At 37.6% G+C, this 17853-nt stretch overlaps 2 protein-coding genes across 2 annotated transcripts in view; both read left to right on the top strand.

Annotated features, from left to right (window-relative positions):
* The window catches only part of LOC124822225 (beta-glucosidase 12-like), a 53498-nt gene that overhangs the window by 19041 nt on the left and 16604 nt on the right, over nucleotides 1-17853 (top strand). The gene's annotated exons all lie outside the window — the stretch shown is intronic.
* Nucleotides 14643-16429, top strand: LOC148193998 (uncharacterized). The gene is made up of 8 exons (XM_088097879.1): nucleotides 14643-15110; nucleotides 15184-15265; nucleotides 15340-15429; nucleotides 15519-15641; nucleotides 15720-15848; nucleotides 15940-16043; nucleotides 16128-16218; nucleotides 16291-16429. The coding sequence occupies exons 1-8, from the start codon at nucleotides 15097-15099 to the stop codon at nucleotides 16390-16392; spliced, it is 735 nt and encodes a 244-aa protein (XP_087954005.1). The 5' UTR covers nucleotides 14643-15096; the 3' UTR covers nucleotides 16393-16429.

Raw genomic sequence — 17853 nt, 5'->3', positions numbered from 1 at the left:
AGGTAGAACAGACATAATTTTGGTACAGAATGACATTTTTGTAATATTAATCGATTACGAATCCCCAGTAATCGATTACAACACCGTTAATTTGTCCCAGGTTTCCCTACCATGATCTCTGAACTTGGGAAGACTGAAAAAACACTACCAAACACTATTGGGGAGTTATTCAACCATGTTTGGGTAGCGTAGACATACTTTCTGTACAGAGTTTCATTTTTGTTATATTAATCGATTACGACTCCGCTATAATTACAACACCCTTAATTTGTCTCAGGTTTCCCTCCCATGAACTTTGAACCTGGGAACACTGAAAAAACACTACCAAACACTACTGGGGAGTTATTCAACCATGTCTGGGGATAGCAGACATAAGTTTGGTACACAATGAGATTTTTGTAATATTAATCGATTACGTGTCCCCTCTAATCGATTACAGCACCCTTAATTTGTCCCACGTTTCCCTGCCATGAACTCTGAACCTGGGAACACTGAAAAAACACTACCAAACACTACTGGGGAGTTATTCAACCATGTATTGGTAGCGCATACATACTTTTGGTACACAATGAGATTGTTGTTATATTAATCGATTATGAGTCCCCAGTAATCGATTACAGCACCGTTAATTTGTCCCGGGTTTCCCTGCCATGATCCCTGAACCTGGGAAGCCTGAAAAAACACTACCAAACACTACTGGGGAGTTATTCAACCATGTCTGGGTAGCGCAGACATACTTTCTGTACAAAGTTTCATTTTTGTTATATTAATCAATTATGACTCCCCTATAATCGATTACAACACCCTTAATTTGTCTCAGGTTTCCCTCCCATGAACTCTGAACCTGGGAACACTGAAAAAACACTACTGGGGAGTTATTCAACCATGTCTGGGTAGCGCACACATACTTATCGTACAAAATGAGATTTTTTTCTAATATTAATCGATTACGATTCCCCTGTAATCGATTACAATACCCTTAAATTGTCCTAGGTTTCCCTGCCATGAACTATGAACCTGGGAACACCTTCGTTTCCTCTTTGAAAGACATACACCTCGGACTGTTTGAAATATGGTTCACAACACGTTGCACAATGACCAACAGGGTGTGCCCCTATTTTGAACACTGAAAAAACACTACCAAACACTACTGGGGAGTTATTTAACCATCTCTGGGTAGTGCAGACATACTTTTGGTACAAAATCAAATTTCTGTAATAGTAATCGATTACAAGTCCCCTGTAATCGATTACAGCATCCTCACACCTGGACATTTCATATAACTACCACAATTAAAACTTCCCACTACTACCAAACAACAAATGGAATTAATATAACATTCAAAACTGAAACAACCACTTTCTTTATCAGCAATACAAAAGAAAATTGTTCGAAATACAACTATTCATAATTAAACATCAACCTAATACTGGAATAATCACAAATTACATTAATCAATCAAGTTTCGGACTATATCCAGTGTAGGGAGTTCTAAAAACTTGGCTTTTGTAACGTTTTCGACGTACTCTTTCCTTCATAACGGTTTCATGGTTGTAAACTCCTCCCTCACAGTCAAACTTATTGTAAAAATCATGTTGGTTACAGGGTGTACTGTAACCACCTTCATCTTTATTATTCTCTTGAAGCAGCTCAGCCTGCAATCCAGATAACTCTTCTTCAAGTTCTTCAATTACAACATCTCGTTCCTCTAAAGCATCATTAATACCTTTTATGAGTTTCGTATTGATTGTTGATTTTTCTTGTTTATTCAATTCCTCTCCATTTGAATTAACTGATGCTTTCACACATCTTTGACTATTTTCTGTCCTTGATGCACCATAACCATCAAGCATATGCAATTTCATCACAATTACCATTACATAAAACATTCATTCAAACAAATGTAATAAAACAATTAAGTACATACCACACCCGTCTCCATTGCACGTTTAATGAACTTGTCACCAACATTTATATTCATCCAATGCAAAAATCTTGGATATTTATGTACACAAACATTCGAAGGAATGAAACGATCACAAAACCAAACCTGAAATACATCATATACGTCATAATTAGTCATCTCAATTCACAAACAACAAACAATCCATGTAACAAATTTACCTGGAACACGTATACACAATTATCCACATAAACAGTGGTTGCACCTTTTCCTCTATTCCACGCTGTACAAGCTTTGCACAGACTGCTAAGTAGATAATGGTACACTATATGACCCCAACAAAAAGTTCCCAAATCACTTATTCTATCAACAATTTCAAACAAAATTGGGAATATTGTTCTGCTGCGATTAGGAAACAATACCTCACTAATTGCTACCAAAATGTACAACCTACAAACATCTATTGAAGACAACTTTTTGTGTTGCTTCAAAATAAATTCATATACCAAATCCAATTCATATTTTCCAACACCAAAGTACTTCCGACAATGACTTTCACTAAGTTTGTTTTCATTCAATTTAATCTGCTCACCAACCAAACCCAACCCTAGGCTTAAGCTGACATCTATTTCCTTGAATTCAACAAATTTATCTCTAAAACTAAAACCACCTCTGTCATCATCCCATCTAATCAATAAATCGCTCAAAATATTCCTTCCAATCTTAATATTATCATGTAATTCTAAAAACCATCGAAAGTGAGTCTTGGAGATTATGGACTTCTACTCCTTACTCAAAATGTCATTCAAAGAAGCAATACGTTTCGTTTTGAATGAGTGACGAACAAACAACTGCAAAAAAAAATGTATTTTGGTACAAATAACCAACGTAAGTCACAACCCAAAAGCAACACACACCAAAAAAATTACCAACACATGCAACACCAAAATCCCCTCCCCAAAATACGAATACGGAGACACGAAAAGTTCATACCTTGTTCGAACAACCATTGTCACCGAATGAACCCATTGCACAAAAAAGGTAACAACTTCCACCAAATCCACACCGAACGACAAAACGCTAATCTCTAACTCAAACAAAGAAGACGAGTTCAGAGAGACACCGAAGGAGACAACCGTAATCTACAAGTCAAACAAACAAACCCAATGTCCATAGAGATTCAAACAAAAACAATGGTGACAGGGAAGCGGGACAAAGAGATATTGAAAACAAACGAAACCCTTACAATGGAGGACGAACAACACTGCTATAAAGAGAGAAGTTGAAATGAAATTCAAATCCCTAAAATGGAGAGAGAAGAGGTTGATAAGGACAGAAAATACAGTTCGAAAATGAAGAGGGCAGTTTCGGAATCCTAACTTCTGGCCCCTCCAAATCACATTTTTAATTACAAATAACATTCAAATTCGACCAATTAAAAGTTGACACGTGGCGTTGTCAAATTTTTGTCAAATTGGCTTTGTTAGAATATCGCGATCCTGATACTTTAAGTAAATTTTGACAATAATATGACAACGACACGTTTCAGAGAATCATTGGTCCATTTAATTTAAAGAAAAAACAAAAATAGTGACATGGACTGGAAAATTAGGTTTCGAAAAGCTTTCTCCCATCTCCATCTCAATTTTTCGAAAGTGTTTGGACTCTTCCCTTGTTTTATCTGAGTTTTCTCCTTTCTCTCTGTTTTTCGATGAAACGTCCATCACCTGTGAAAGCTTTTCCCTTTTTTCCACTATTTTTGGCATGGGCGCGTTCCCCTCTATTGTTTTGGTGATTTGTTGTTTCGATAGCCCATTTTCCTTTTCTCTTTTTGTATTTTATATTGTGAAATAGAGAAATATGGTGAATGTGATCATGGAAGTATGTGTCCATTGTTAGAAAATCTCTCTAATTTTTTTTCCTTTTATCTCTCCGCTATAAAAGTAATTTTGTATGCAAGTGTTTTGACATTCGTTCAAAACGAAATAAATTGTGGTTTGAATCTAAGGTTGACTCACAACAAAAGATGTTTTATTCAAAGCATCCCGTTTAGTTGGTTTTTAGAGTTGTAAGAAAATGTTAAGATTAGTAGGAGTTTATTAAATGAGTTATGTGGTAGATGAGTTGACAGGAGGATGGGTTTTGTTTTGGAGAGAAAGTTAAAAATGGTTGAAGAAAAAATTGATTTAAATGGGATTGATGTACTTAGTCAATGTAAGAATTAGTTTGGTGATGGAAAAGTAGATGTCAATATGATATATCAATTTCTATTGGAAGAATATGAATATTTTCTTTTATCACATTTTTGTAGCTTGTATATTTTGTTAATGATCAGTGAGATTTTGTTACACTAGTGCAAAATTTGCCTTTCACGTCACTCAATAGACGTCCGTCTACGAAAACACTAACGTAAATAATTGACTGGTGGCATTTTCGTAAATAAGTTTGACAGTAGACGTCCGTTGTGGAGGACCCCGACGTGTATAATATTATAAATGTCGAGGCCCCTCCACAACGGACGTTTAAGAGGCTAACAGGGTAGTTGAAGAGTTAATTGCTTCAGCCTCTTAAAGTCCGTTGGAGGGGCCCCGACGTCTATAATATTATACACGTCGGGGCCCCTCCACAACGGACGTTTAAGCGGCTGACAAAGTAGTTGAAGAGTTAATTGTTTCAGCCTCTTAAACGTCCGTTGTGAAGGGGCCCTGACGTCTATAATATTATACACGTCGGGCCCCCTCCAACAGACGTCTAAAACCCCCCACGAATATCAATATTTAAATCCAAAACACGTCATATTAGTTATGGCCCCGACGTTTATAATATTATAAACGTCGGGGCCTTCTAGTACCGGACGTCTAGGGCCATTTATACTAAAACGTGAACCCGCGAGGAGTTACGCTCACTGTTCATCGTCTTCCCCGCGATTTCACTCTGCGGCATTGCATTTCCAGGTGCGTTTTCTCTGTTTTGGACTGTTTAAATTTACTTTTAATCCGATTAAATTGTTCTGTGATGAAATATCTTTGATTTGAACCGATTAAAAATCGTTTTCAATGCATTTCGGTGCAGTTTCTTGTGTTTTCTTGGGCAGCATTTTTGACTGTTTTTGGCCTAAGTTTTAGGTCGTGCACTCCTCGATTTCCCTCCATTTCATTTGGAATCTGCTTTTCAGGTTAGCTTCTTCGTTGATAATTTTTTTGTATGCATGTTATTGGGTTTTGTGTATGCATGTTTTTGACTTTAAGGTCTGCATGTGTTATTGGCTTTTGAATATGCATGTATTAGTTGTGTTATTATAATTGTCATGTTAGATTATAAGTATCAAATCATTGAGTGACACTTAGCTCCCGTTTGAAATTTAACACAAACGATTAATCTTTTAATCGTTTGTGTTAAATTTTGAATTGTCCAAAATTTTGGTTCAGTGTTTGTGTTGTTCTCTAGATGCATATTTGATTGTGGTCATCTTTGACTACTCTCATTTCGTGTATTTCGAAGACCAATGCGAAATGCTGCCGAAATCTTATCAAATTTATGATGTTGACTTCTTTGCACGTGTCTTAGCAAAATATAAAAATTAATTTTTTTGAATGGGTAGGGCCTAACCTTGTGAGAGTTAAAAACTTAAACTGATGATTTTACGAACATAGAATGGATCGAAGCTGGATGAAATGAACGTTGCATCAGTGAAGAATATGATAAGGGTGTTTCGGAGTTCTTGCAATATGTTGAACAAAATGCTAAGTTTGTGAACGGGACATATTTTTGTCCTTGTGTGCGTTGTCTTAATCAAATACGGCAAGACTTAGGCAATGTGTGTGACCATCTATTCATGTTCGGCATCATGAGGACTTATATCGTTTGGACTTGGCATGGAGAAGTATTGGACCAGCCTACCACGTCACGAGGAACGGATTATGTGGAAGAATGGATGATTGATCATTTAGAGGACATGATACGTGATGTCGGTGAAGATAATTTTGGAAGAGCTAATTTGTATGATTCTCTTATAAATGATTCAGAGCAACTATTGTTCCCCGGATGCTCGAACTTTACACGTCTGTCTGCAACTTTAAAGTTGTTTAGTTTAAAAGCTAGGAATGGATGGACCGATTAAAGTTTCACCGAGTTGTTGGAGTTGTTGAAGGAGATGCTTCCAGAAAATAATACTCTACCTATTCGTAATTACGAGGCAAAAATTTTTTTATGTCCAATGGGTCTTGAATATCAAAAGATACATGTTTGTCCTAATGATTGTGTTTTGTACACAAAGGAGTTTGCTTCGCTAAACTATTGTCCAACATGTGGTTTATCCCGTTTTAAAAAGAAATCTGACAGAAACACTACTGATGAAGGTAATGATGGTGCACCTGCTAAGGTGATGTGGTATTTGCCTATAATAAATAGGTTCAAAATTTCCAGAGTTTGGTGCAGATCCAAGAAACTTAAGACTTGCACTTGCAACTGATGGTATGAATCCTTATGGAAACTTAAGTAGCAAACACAGTTCATGGCCAGTTATGTTGATGATTTACAATCTTTCTCTTATGTTGTGGATGAAGAGAAAATATGTGATGTTGTTCATGATGATATCGGGTCCTAGAAAACCTGGAAATGACATTGATGTTTACTTAAAACCTTTAATTGATGATTTGAAATTGTTGTGGGAAGAAGGGGTCGACGTGTTTGATTCACATGTTCAGGAACAGTTCCGTTTGCGTGCAATGTTGTTTTGCACTATAAATGATTTTTCAGCGTATGGAAACTTGAGCGGTTATAGTGTTAAAGGTCATTTTGCATGTCCCATATGTGAAGAAAACACTAGTTACCTTCAATTGAAGCATGGACAAAAGACGGTATATACAAGACATCGAAAATTCCTTTCTCGTAATCACCCTTATCGTAGATTGAAAAAAGCATTTAATGGAAGTGCTGAGGATGAGGTTGTGTGCAGACCCCGGAATGGTGAAGAGGTGTACAACGAAGTCAAAAACATTGCCATTGTGTTTGGAAAACATCATAAAAGTACCCTTGTAAAAAACATTTGGAAGAAACGATCAATATTTTTTAAGCTTCCATATTGGTGTCAACTTGATGTTAGACATTGTATTGATGTGATGCATGTTGAAAAAAATGTTTGTGACAGTGTCATTAGAACTTTATTAAACGTCAAAGGGAAGAGCAAAGACGGAATAAAAGCACGACAAGATTTGGCTGACATGGGAATCCAATCTGAGTTACATCCACAGATAATAGGAAGACGCACCTATCTGCCCCCAACCTGTCACACACTTTCTAAAAAAGAAAAACAAAGTTTTTGTAGCTGTTTAAGAGTGAAGGTTCCACAAGATTATTCTTCAAATATTAGTAACCTTGTTTCTATGCAAGAGTTAAAGTTAGTTGGTTTAAAGTCTCATGATTGTCATGTATTGATGCAACAATTGTTACCTGTTGTTATTCGAGGCATATCACCTCCTTCTGTTAGGGGTATTCTGACACGCCTGAGTTTGTTCTTTAATGCCATTTGCAAGAAAGTTGTTGACCCTCGAGGTTTAGATGAATTGGAAAATGAAGGAATAAGACTACTATGTCAATTGGAGATGTATTTTCCACCTTTTTTGATATCATGGTACATTTGATTGTTCATCTAGTCAGAGAAATTCGAATATGTGGGCTGGTCTTCTTAAGGTGGATGTACCTAGTTGAAAGATACATGAAGATCTTAAAGGGATATGTCAAGAATCAGTATAGACCAGAAGCTTCAATCATAGAGCGATACGTTGCAGAGGAAGCCATTGAATTTTGTTCAAGTTATATGCCATCTTGTGAACCAGTGGGTCTTCCCAAGAGCATACATGAAGGAAAATGTGAAGGTAAGGGTGTTCGAGGTGTGAGAATTCAAAGTGTTAGCAGAAAAGAAGTTGACCAAGCTCATTTGTACATCTTAAACAACACTGTTGATGTGATTCCTTACATTTCTGACCACGTTAATGAAATAAAGGCAACAAATCCAAGAATGAGTGAAAAATGGCATCTTAGTGAACATGTGAAAACCTTCTTACAATGGTTTAAGAAAAAGATTTATGCGACTCCACATGTTTCTGAAAGTTTATTGAGGTTATCTCGTGGACCGAACGCAGATGTCATGACATATGATGGGTACTATATAAACAATATTTCTTTTCAGACAAAGGTAGAAGATGACAAAATTAGAGTTCAAAATAGTGGTGTCACACTACAAGCTGAGGCTGTCCACTTTGCTAGTTCTAAAGACAAAAATCCAATCACAACATCCATGAGTTATTTTGGAATAATACAAGAAATATGGGAAGTTGAGTATGTCACTTTTAGAGTCCCAGTTTTCAAGTGTAAATGGGTTGATATAAATTCTGGTGTCATGACAGATGACTTTGGTTTCACATTGGTAGACTTGAACAAGATGAATTACACTGATGAACCATTTATCATGGCTAGTCAAGCAAGACAAATATTTTACGTAAATGATCCAGCGAATAAAAAATGGTCAGTGGTTTTAGAAGGAAAAAACATGCATGGACATGATGATGACGATTCTCTTGATATACTTGAGACAACATCTATTGCATCTAGACCCATTGAAGACCCAGTTGATGACGTTGTTGATGTCATCCAGGCAATTCGTAGTGATCACAATGAAGGGATTTGGGAGAAAACAATATCTTAATAGGTTGTGATATTTTTTGTATTGACTTTATATTTATGTTCATCATAATTGAATTATTACTAACCTTGTATAATTTTTCAGGTATGTCGGCCTCAGACTCAAGATCGGGACAGACCAGACGTGGTCGAGGCGTCACACGATTGGCAGATGTGACATCCGGAGGCGTTGATGGGTAGAGGAGACATGTTGACATTGACCCCAGATCAGGTCAGGCATCAGGGCCAAATGCTGATAGGTTTAGGAGTTATCTGGGTAAGTTAGCAAAAAGCCATGTCTCTATCCTTCATGCAACTTGGGATGACATCCCAGAGGTCAATAAGAACCTCTTATGGCAAGATATTCAGGTATGTTTACTTACAACACTGTTGATATACTTATTTCTTTCATCTTTTCAAATCAATAACATGTGTTTTGTTTTAAACAACAACATTATGATATTCCAAACACAATACAAATTAGAAAGAAAGTGTTATCGCATATAGCGATAAGATGGAGGGATTTCAAGACAAGGCTGACACGACTATATGTCTTTGGAGACAGACAACATGAAAATTTATGTCAGCAGTATACCTTCACAGAGGAGGAGTGGATACAGTTTCGTGCATCTAGAGAGTCTGAGGAATGGAAGGTTTGTTTCTTAACATCTGAAAAGTCTTTCATTGAGTTCTTTTGATTTTACACTTATTTATATACATGGTTTCACAGGGTAAAAGGTTAGCCTCCCAAGAAAGACAACGGCTAAACGATGCACCACACTTGTTATCACGAGGTGGTTATGCAAAACTGGAAAAAAAAATTAGAAAGTTTAGAGCGGATGCCTTGGGACTTGAGTCGCCGGACCTAGCACCTGCACCTGCTAGGTACGAGCTGGGGAAGGCTGCTCAGACTAAATCTGATGGGAACATGACATCTTCCTCAGCTGCCTTGATCTCACAAAGAATTGTGTAAGTTCAAATTCCAAACATTGTTTGATTGTGTATCTATCACAGCATGTCTTCAAAGTAACTTCATTTTTTTATGTGAGGATGAGTTGGTTGAGCAGCAGACTCAGGGAACATTTGTTGGCTAAGGTAGGGATGACATTCTAACAACGGCCATTGGAAAGCCCGAGCACCTAGGACGTGTACGTGAAGTTCCTGGGGCGATTGGTCTTCGTGACTACTTTGGCCCTACACAGAAAACCACTCAATCAATGAGTCAAGAGGCACTGAGGCAGATGGATCTTCAGTGGGAGGAAAGACTCAACCAAAGCATGAGATCAATGGAGCTACGATTCATGGAGCAGCTACAAGAACAAAAAGAAATACAAAGAGCGCTTGAAGAGAAGCTGCATTCCATGACCCAAGGCAACACGGGGCCCGCTGAAACTCCCACACCACCTCGTGTCAGCACTAGAGGATCATGCTCTGCTGTAGAACCTACTCAGTATAGCGGTCAATATAAGCTGTTGGTTGATGGGGATCCCCCACGCATTGTGGCTGTCGGACGAGTGCTTGAGGGAGGGCAGACTATTCATGGTGTTCCCATATTACCCCACCACGTGCGTGTGACGATTGACGAGATTCGGGATCCCCAGGCTCAGGTGCCTGTACCCACTCCAGAAATTAATTTTGTGGGGGAGGTCATAGGATCATTTATAGCCTGGCCTATAGCATTGATCATGTCACACATCGCTACTACACAGGTATAATGTCTTTGTTATTAGTATTTCTATGTTAAGTTTAAAAATATTTGTTGATAACTCTTTGATGAAATTCTTATCTTCAGTTCACACGTACTCAGAAGCAGCCGATTCATGATAAAGTCATACATGAAGATGATGACATGGCTGAAGCGGAGGATGATCCTCTATCAAAGCTAATGACAAGATTACCCAGGTTGAAGAGAGCACCATTAGAACTATACTGGGATTTGAGAGTATTTGGTCTGCCCCCCCCCCCCCCCCCATGTGCCAGTATATATCACATTGCCTGATGCATTGGAGGTGATTGGGGGAGACAGGATGTTGAATATTTCCATCATTTAACTGTGGTGCATGTAAGATAGTTAATTTTGTCTTCCATATTTCTTTTTCTTTGATTCCTATAGTTTCTAACAACTTAACTTTGTTGTTTTAGGTACATGGACACAATCGTTGTAGACCAAGGTCGATCTTCCATGTACGGATTTGTTGAACCTCAGACCATTCAACCTTCTGGTAACACACTTGAAAACAGACAACATTATTTGTAAACATGGATGGATGAGTCAAAAAGAGACGTATACCTTGTGTCATACATTGATGGGTAGGTGTTGTTATATGTAAAAGTTCATTATTAAAGTTTCCTTAATTACTTAGTTAAATAACTATTTGTCCTTCGTGATAGGTCGCACTGGCAGCTGATGGTCATCATTCCCAAAAAATGTAAAATTATATGGGTTTGTTCGTTGCACAGGAAGATGAAAAATGACTTGAGAACCATGCTTCAAGGGTAAGTATTTCTCCAAAAATGACTTTGAATTTGATGTTCACCTTAAACTTTTATGATAAATATAGTTATGATAATTTTACTTTGTGTTTTCAATCTGTACAGAGTTATTGGTAAATCTCGAGGTCAACTAGTTCAAATTTTATATCCAAAGGTTGTAAGTAATTTATAGTTCTAATTCATTTTCTATGTTATTGAATGATCTAAATTCTTGACTATTTAGTTTGTCATTTTAGTGTAACTAGCAGCAGGATTCATGGGAATGTGGCTTCTATGTCATGTGTTGGATTAAGACCATCATTCGAGCTGTCATTACAGATGACTGGAATGAGGTAATGATGCATACCTTGAATACATTACAAATCAAATTCATCTTTAAACATATATGAAACCGTAATGAATCTTTCTTCAATTTTGCAGCGCTTCAAGAGTACATCTCCTATACCAGAGGACACAACAAATTAGCTTATAAGAGAAAGCAAAACCCAAGACTTACGCACCTCAGCATAGCGGCACGTAGGCGAAGGTTAACGCATTGGTGGAGGAAACCAAAGATATAACGAAGATGGTGCGGAAGAACCATTTTTTGACAGAATAATGTCCATACCTCGAGGAAAGGAGGCACCTTTACCCCCTTCGTCATCCAAGCAAGAGACCATTTTCCACAACAAGAACTTCAATAGATGGAGGAAATGACACCGCTAAAATCGATGGTCGAGAACGCGAGAGGTGACGGAATGCACAAATGATGGTGGGTGACAATGAAGGTTATTATATTGGAGGTTAAGAGGGAGAAAAACAAAACTTTAGAGAGAAAGGAGATAAGACGAAAGAGAAAGGGGGAAAGACGAACGATAGAGGAGAGAAGACGAAGAGGTGGTTTTCGTTCCATCAATCACAGACAATCAACATGCATGCACAATTCCCATAACATTAAAACTTAAAAACAAAGGTATTTAACTTCCTTTGCTTTTTAAAGGATCAAACTACTGCTAATATAAGTTCCAAAGATTCAAAGCATTTTATTTGCTTCTACAACAAGTCACTAAAACATGATCATGATATAAAGTTAGTATTACTGATTAGTAGAGAATCCTATAAATAATTCAGATAACACATGCAAAACGAGAACAACTCACATGCATGGAGAAACGCACAAACTAAAGAAAAGAACATAAACTAACTTATTCTTTTATATAACTAATTAGGCAGACAAATTTGAAAATCTGGTCTCAATGATCATTTGAACATTCTATGATTTTCAAACAAAGAAAGAGAATAAAAGACTCTTAGAAGATATGTGTTTTAGAAAAATAGTATATTCTTATACAATGAATCTCGTTAACTAAAATTTTATTTTTAAATTTGAACTTTTAGTATTAATATAAGTGCGTTTCATTATTTAAACTCTAATACACAATTTTATAGGCTATTACACAATTTATCGTAAATTATTAAAATATTATTACTAATAAAAGTAACAATACAAATATCATTTTAATAGATACATATTATTGTTTTAAAATTATTCTAAATTATTTTTTTATAAAATAAAATATTATTTAAGTAACTATATACCCATCTAATCATCATTATATTATTTTAACTAAAACATAAAAGATAAAATAATGAAGATGTTATCATCTATCAATAAGTTTTAAAGGGATAATAAAGCTTGGGACACATTGATGATAGGATGCAATTAATATACTGCATGGATGATGACATCTTGTGAGCTTGTTTAGTTTTTTTTTTTTTTAATATTCTTTAGTAGATTAGTGCTTCTCGTGGTGTATATTATAATATTAAAAAGGAAAATGTTATTCCAACAACGCTTTTTTAACACAGTTTTGACAACGTGCACGTGGCAGCTTCCTATTGGCTCAGTAATTTGAAAATGGAACAGAGAAGGGGTTACGGTCATAGGGGTATTTTGGGCTTTCTAAATAAAATTTTGACAAAATATGGGTTTCGCGGTTTAGGGTGCCTTCCTTCTTCTCGTTCGTTCAAGCCTTCCTTCTTCTCGTTCGTTCGCGGTTTAGGGTGCCTTCCTTCTTCTCGTTCGTTGAAGCCTTCCTTCTTCTCGTTCGTTCAAGCCTTCTCTGTCGTCCGTCTTCTCTCTCGGTGTGTGTCCGTCTTCTCGTTCGTTGAAGCCTTCGTTCTCTTGCCGTGTTCGAAGCTTCCATCCTCGGTTTCGTTCTCTCCTCCTTCTTCAAAACGTCCGTTGAAACCCTTACATTTTGGTGTAAGTAAAAATGGGCTAGCCCTGACATTGTGTTTTACTCTGTGTTTTAGTTTTTCATTAAGTTGAATGATATAACTGAGTGTGGAATGTTGTCTTCTTAGGGCCGTTGCAATGGAAGGGAAAAAAGCAAGTGTAAGAAAAAAATTAAATTTTTTGTTTATATATTATTTAATTATCTTACGGATTGTAGTTAGTAATAAATTTTTATGATTTTTTTTGTAGTGGCGACTTCTTATCTCGATGGATTCATCGATCATAATTGAAATGAATCGTTTACTCCGACAGTGTCATGTGGATCGGATTAGGATGACACCATTTATGTGGTGTTTGAATATTAATAACCCTGTGGAGGTGAATTTAAAATTATTGAAGGTTATGGTTAGCAGGTGGGTTGGAAATGATAACAGTTTTAGAGTTAGTCAAAAGTTGGTGCCCTTTAGAGTTGTTGATGTGTTGATGAGCTTAGGTTTAGAAATAGGTGGTTTAGAGATTCCCTTTGATGAAGTAGTTGGTGGATTGGTTGGTGAAATGTTCAAATCAAAAACCATCAGTTTGAAGGACTTGACAGACATGTTTAATGTCATTGTTCATGATAAATACATTGAAGTCGATGTAGTGTGTAGGTTATATATATTAGTTTGTTTGGTTGTTTTCTATTTCCCTAGGAAATCAAGGCATGTTTGTAACATGCCTTTTGGAGTGTTAGATGACTTAGACCGCTTGTGTCTATATGATTGGTGCACCGGTGTACATAAACACATTGTAGAGAATTTAAATAAATGTAAGAAGAAAATTATGGGAGCAGGTATCCCCCAGTCAGTCACTCTCAGTGGCAATGTGGCAGTCTTGCAGGTAATATGATATGTAGTTCACTATTTTGATGTAGTGCAGAACATTGTGAATTATGTTTGATGAAATAATTTTATGATATTTTAGGCTTGGGCGGTTGAGAGACTCTCTTTGCATGGTCATCCTTCGCACCGGTTTTTCCCGCGCATAATGAGATAGTTCCCGTTTAAATCAAGGACCGAAAAAATTGAAAATATTTTTATGACCGGAGATGTAAGTGTTTTGTTTTTCGTTATTTTGTATGTTTAAATGGATTGTGTATTTTGTCTGAATTTGTTGTGTGCTATTGGTGCAGTTAAATATGGAGTGGTATATACGAAATGAAGATTGTCATAGGCCGGAAATCCGTGCAGCTTTCAACTTGGATGACGAAGGATCCTTGGGTGAAGGATCCAAGGTTGACAAAGACGATGATGAAGAAGAAAGCTCTGATGACGGGGCATGGGAAGCAGGTGCGGAGGACAGATTGAGGAAAAATAACGAACATATCAGAGCATTGAATGCCAAGATTGGAGTTTTGACTAGGGAGCTATTTGAAATTTATCAAACTCCAATCTTTCACGAAGAAGATGCATGTGCCACTGATGAAGAGGTTGGGGGTGGAGTTGGAGGTGAGGATAATGCTGAAGTTGGGGGAGAAGAAGAAGGTGATGGACATGGAGTTGGAGGTGAGGAGAATGCTGAAGTTGGGGGAGAAGAAGAAGGTTATGGAAATGAAGTTGATGACCCCCTAGGTGCACATGCTGAAGTAAGAGGGGATGATGAAACTGTTGGTAACATTAATTTTATTGAAATAGAAGATGATGCTGATGAAGGAGAACCAGAGGTGGTGCCATTGGCTATACCCCCATTGCGGAGTTTTGTTGGTGATCCAAGCACTAGTGTTGATGCAAACCAATTGTATACAGCAGTCAGCATCAGAGAGATGAACGTACACAGGTATGTGGTATGAATTGTAGTTGTGGTTGAGGAATATGTATTGTTTGTGATTGAGTAATATTTGTATGTTTAGGGTTGTAAGCGAGATAATTGGCCAAACCTTGAGCACGACTTCAATTTACACTTTGGCCCCACTGAAATACGTTGATAACATGGTTAGTATTGTCACATTTGGTTGTGTTTCATGTTATAGTTTATTTTAGTAATGTGAAATTTTTTTATTGTGTAGGTGGTGTTGTTTGCTTGTACGGTCTTTATGTACTTTGAGAAAAGGTTGTCCGGTGTTGTTAAGAGGTTTCATTTTAGTCCGTTATACTCGGTAAATAAAATTTGATATTGTGTCATATTTATGATTGAAGAAAGTATTTTTGATCGAATTTTTATTGATGATTTTGAAATTGTCCACAGCACCATATTCTTACAGATTATAGGAAACGTCCACAGAATCGCCATGTATTCACGCTTCATAACTATAACACTTATTTGCGTTCCGATCATTTTGGACTTGAAGAATTACCCACGGCGGACTTTGTGAGTAACCTTGAATTTCCAAATCTTGTCGACTTTTGGTTGTAAATGTGTTACTGAAATTGTTTATATTTTTTGTAGTTGTTTCTGCCATTTGTCCACGATGATCACTGGTGGTGTTATTCAGTGAAATTGAGGTCAATGGAGATTTTTGTGATCGATTCATTGGGGAAGGGGATCAGAGACCGCAAAAGGATAGACACAGCCGTTGTAAGATTCGACATCTTTCATTGTTGATTACCGTGTGATTATGACATAACCCTGCATTGTTTAAGTATTTATTGTTTTTGTTAACTGGTAGGCTGAAAATATGGCACGGTTTTTTTGCATCCTGATGAATATACCGGAAGGTAGTATTGCTCCTTTGACAGTTAAACAAGCAAATATCCCATCCCAACCAAACTTGTAAGTTTCTTGAACTGTAGTGCCGGACGATATTGTGATGTATATGGGCAAAAGTAATCTGATGTTGTGGGTATATTATTTCAGACATGATTGTGGAGTAATAATGTTGAAAGCAATGGAAATCTGGGATGGAGATGAAAAATACAACGGGAAAAGCATGCCTGAATATACAACTGTAAGTTGGAACTGTGTGTTTGATAATATTGTTGTATGTCCTGGTTTGTAATGTGGAAAATGTTGGTTTCAGGAGGAGCTGCTTGGGATTAGAAAGCAATATGTGTGTGACTGGATCCTGGACAACGAGAACACTAGCAGAATGGAAGCCCTACATCTATACGGCATTGTCTAGGATTGCTAAGAAATTATCAAATTTTGACATGTATAAGATGTTCATATATGTACCTAATGTTATTTGACAATTTTGACATGTATAAGATGTTGAAATATGTACCTAATGTTATTTGACAATGTACAGTATGTGTTTGTAATAAGAACAGTGGTTGGATTTCGAAATGAATTGTTTTTACTTTGCGTTTGTGTTTGTTATAATGACAAAATTAGTGATTGAAAAATGAACGCAGCATTATAATAAAAATTTGAAAAGTACGAGAGCATTTTCACTAAAATTAATGGTAATTAATGCGAAGGATTTGATCAATTTCCGAGTGGGGAGATGGGTGTTGGTGATTGATGTGAACGCAAGAAGGTTGGAGTTACCCGTGATGAGTAGGGGGACTAAGTAGTGCAAGGAATGAGTGAGACTGCTGAAAAAAAGCTCTGGTAATCGTTTACAGGACCCCTGTAAACGATTACCCGAGAGAAATTGCCCATTTGTACAGAAAGTCCAACACAGGTACTCAGTCAGGTGAACACAGGTCACCATTAGAAGAAAAAGTGACTTTTAGGCACTTCTGCAAGTGTCTGAGGCCTGTGCAGGTGTTCCAGTGGTGGGAGAGGGTGGATGGTGATGTGATGTGAGGCCAAGGAGTGTGGGGTGACCCCGTCATGAGTTGGAGGAGCAAGCTGTGCAAGGAATGAGTGAGACTGCTGAAAAAAGGGGCTGGTAATCGTTTACAGGACCCCTGTAAACGATTACCCGAGAGAAATTTGGAATTTGTACAGAAAGTCCAACACAGGTACTCAGTCAGGTGAACACAGGACACCATTGGCAAAAAAAGTGACTTTTAGGCACTTCTGCACCTGTCTGAGGCTGGTGCAGGTGTTGCAGTGGTGGGAGAGGGTGGGTGGTGATGTGATGTGAGGCCAACGAGGGTGGGGAGACCCCTCATGAGTTGGAGGAGCAAGCTGTGCAAGGAATGAGTGAGACTGCTGAAAAAAAGCTCTGGTAATCGTTTACAGGACCCCTGTAAACGATTACCCGAGAGAAATTGCCCATTTGTACAGAAAGTCCAACACAGGTACTCAGTCAGGTGAACACAGGTCACCATTAGAAGAAAAAGTGACTTTTAGGCACTTCTGCAACAGTCTGAGGCCTGTGCAGGTGTTCTAGTGGTGGGAGAGGGTGGATGGTGATGTGATGTGAGGCCAAGGAGGGTGGGGAGACCCCTCATGAGTTGGAGGAGCAAGCTGTGCAAGGAATGAGTGAGACTGCTGAAAAAAGGGGCTGGTAATCGTTTACAGAACCCCTGTAAACGATTACCCGAGAGAAATTGGGAATTTGTACAGAAAGTCCAACACAGGTACTCAGTCAGGTGAACACAGGTCACCATTAGAAGAAAAAGTGACTTTTAGGCACTTCTGCAACTGTGTGAGGCCTGTGCAGGTGTTCCAGTGGTGGGAGAGGGTGGAT

The sequence above is a fragment of the Vigna umbellata genome, chromosome 8, assembly GCF_029865625.1.
Source record: "Vigna umbellata cultivar VRB3 chromosome 8, Vumbellata_1.0, whole genome shotgun sequence".
NCBI lineage: Eukaryota > Viridiplantae > Streptophyta > Magnoliopsida > Fabales > Fabaceae > Vigna > Vigna umbellata.
Note: the sequence above shows the minus strand (reverse complement) of the source record. Positions and strands in the feature narration are given on the sequence as shown.

Excerpts from the sequence above, each read along its gene's own strand:
- LOC148193998 (XM_088097879.1), top strand. Across the intron at positions 15,642-15,719 it reads AATTACCCACGGCGGACTTT|TTGTTTCTGCCATTTGTCCA; the intron begins GTGAGTAACCTT and ends TATTTTTTGTAG. Across the intron at positions 15,849-15,939 it reads AAAGGATAGACACAGCCGTT|GCTGAAAATATGGCACGGTT; the intron begins GTAAGATTCGAC and ends GTTAACTGGTAG.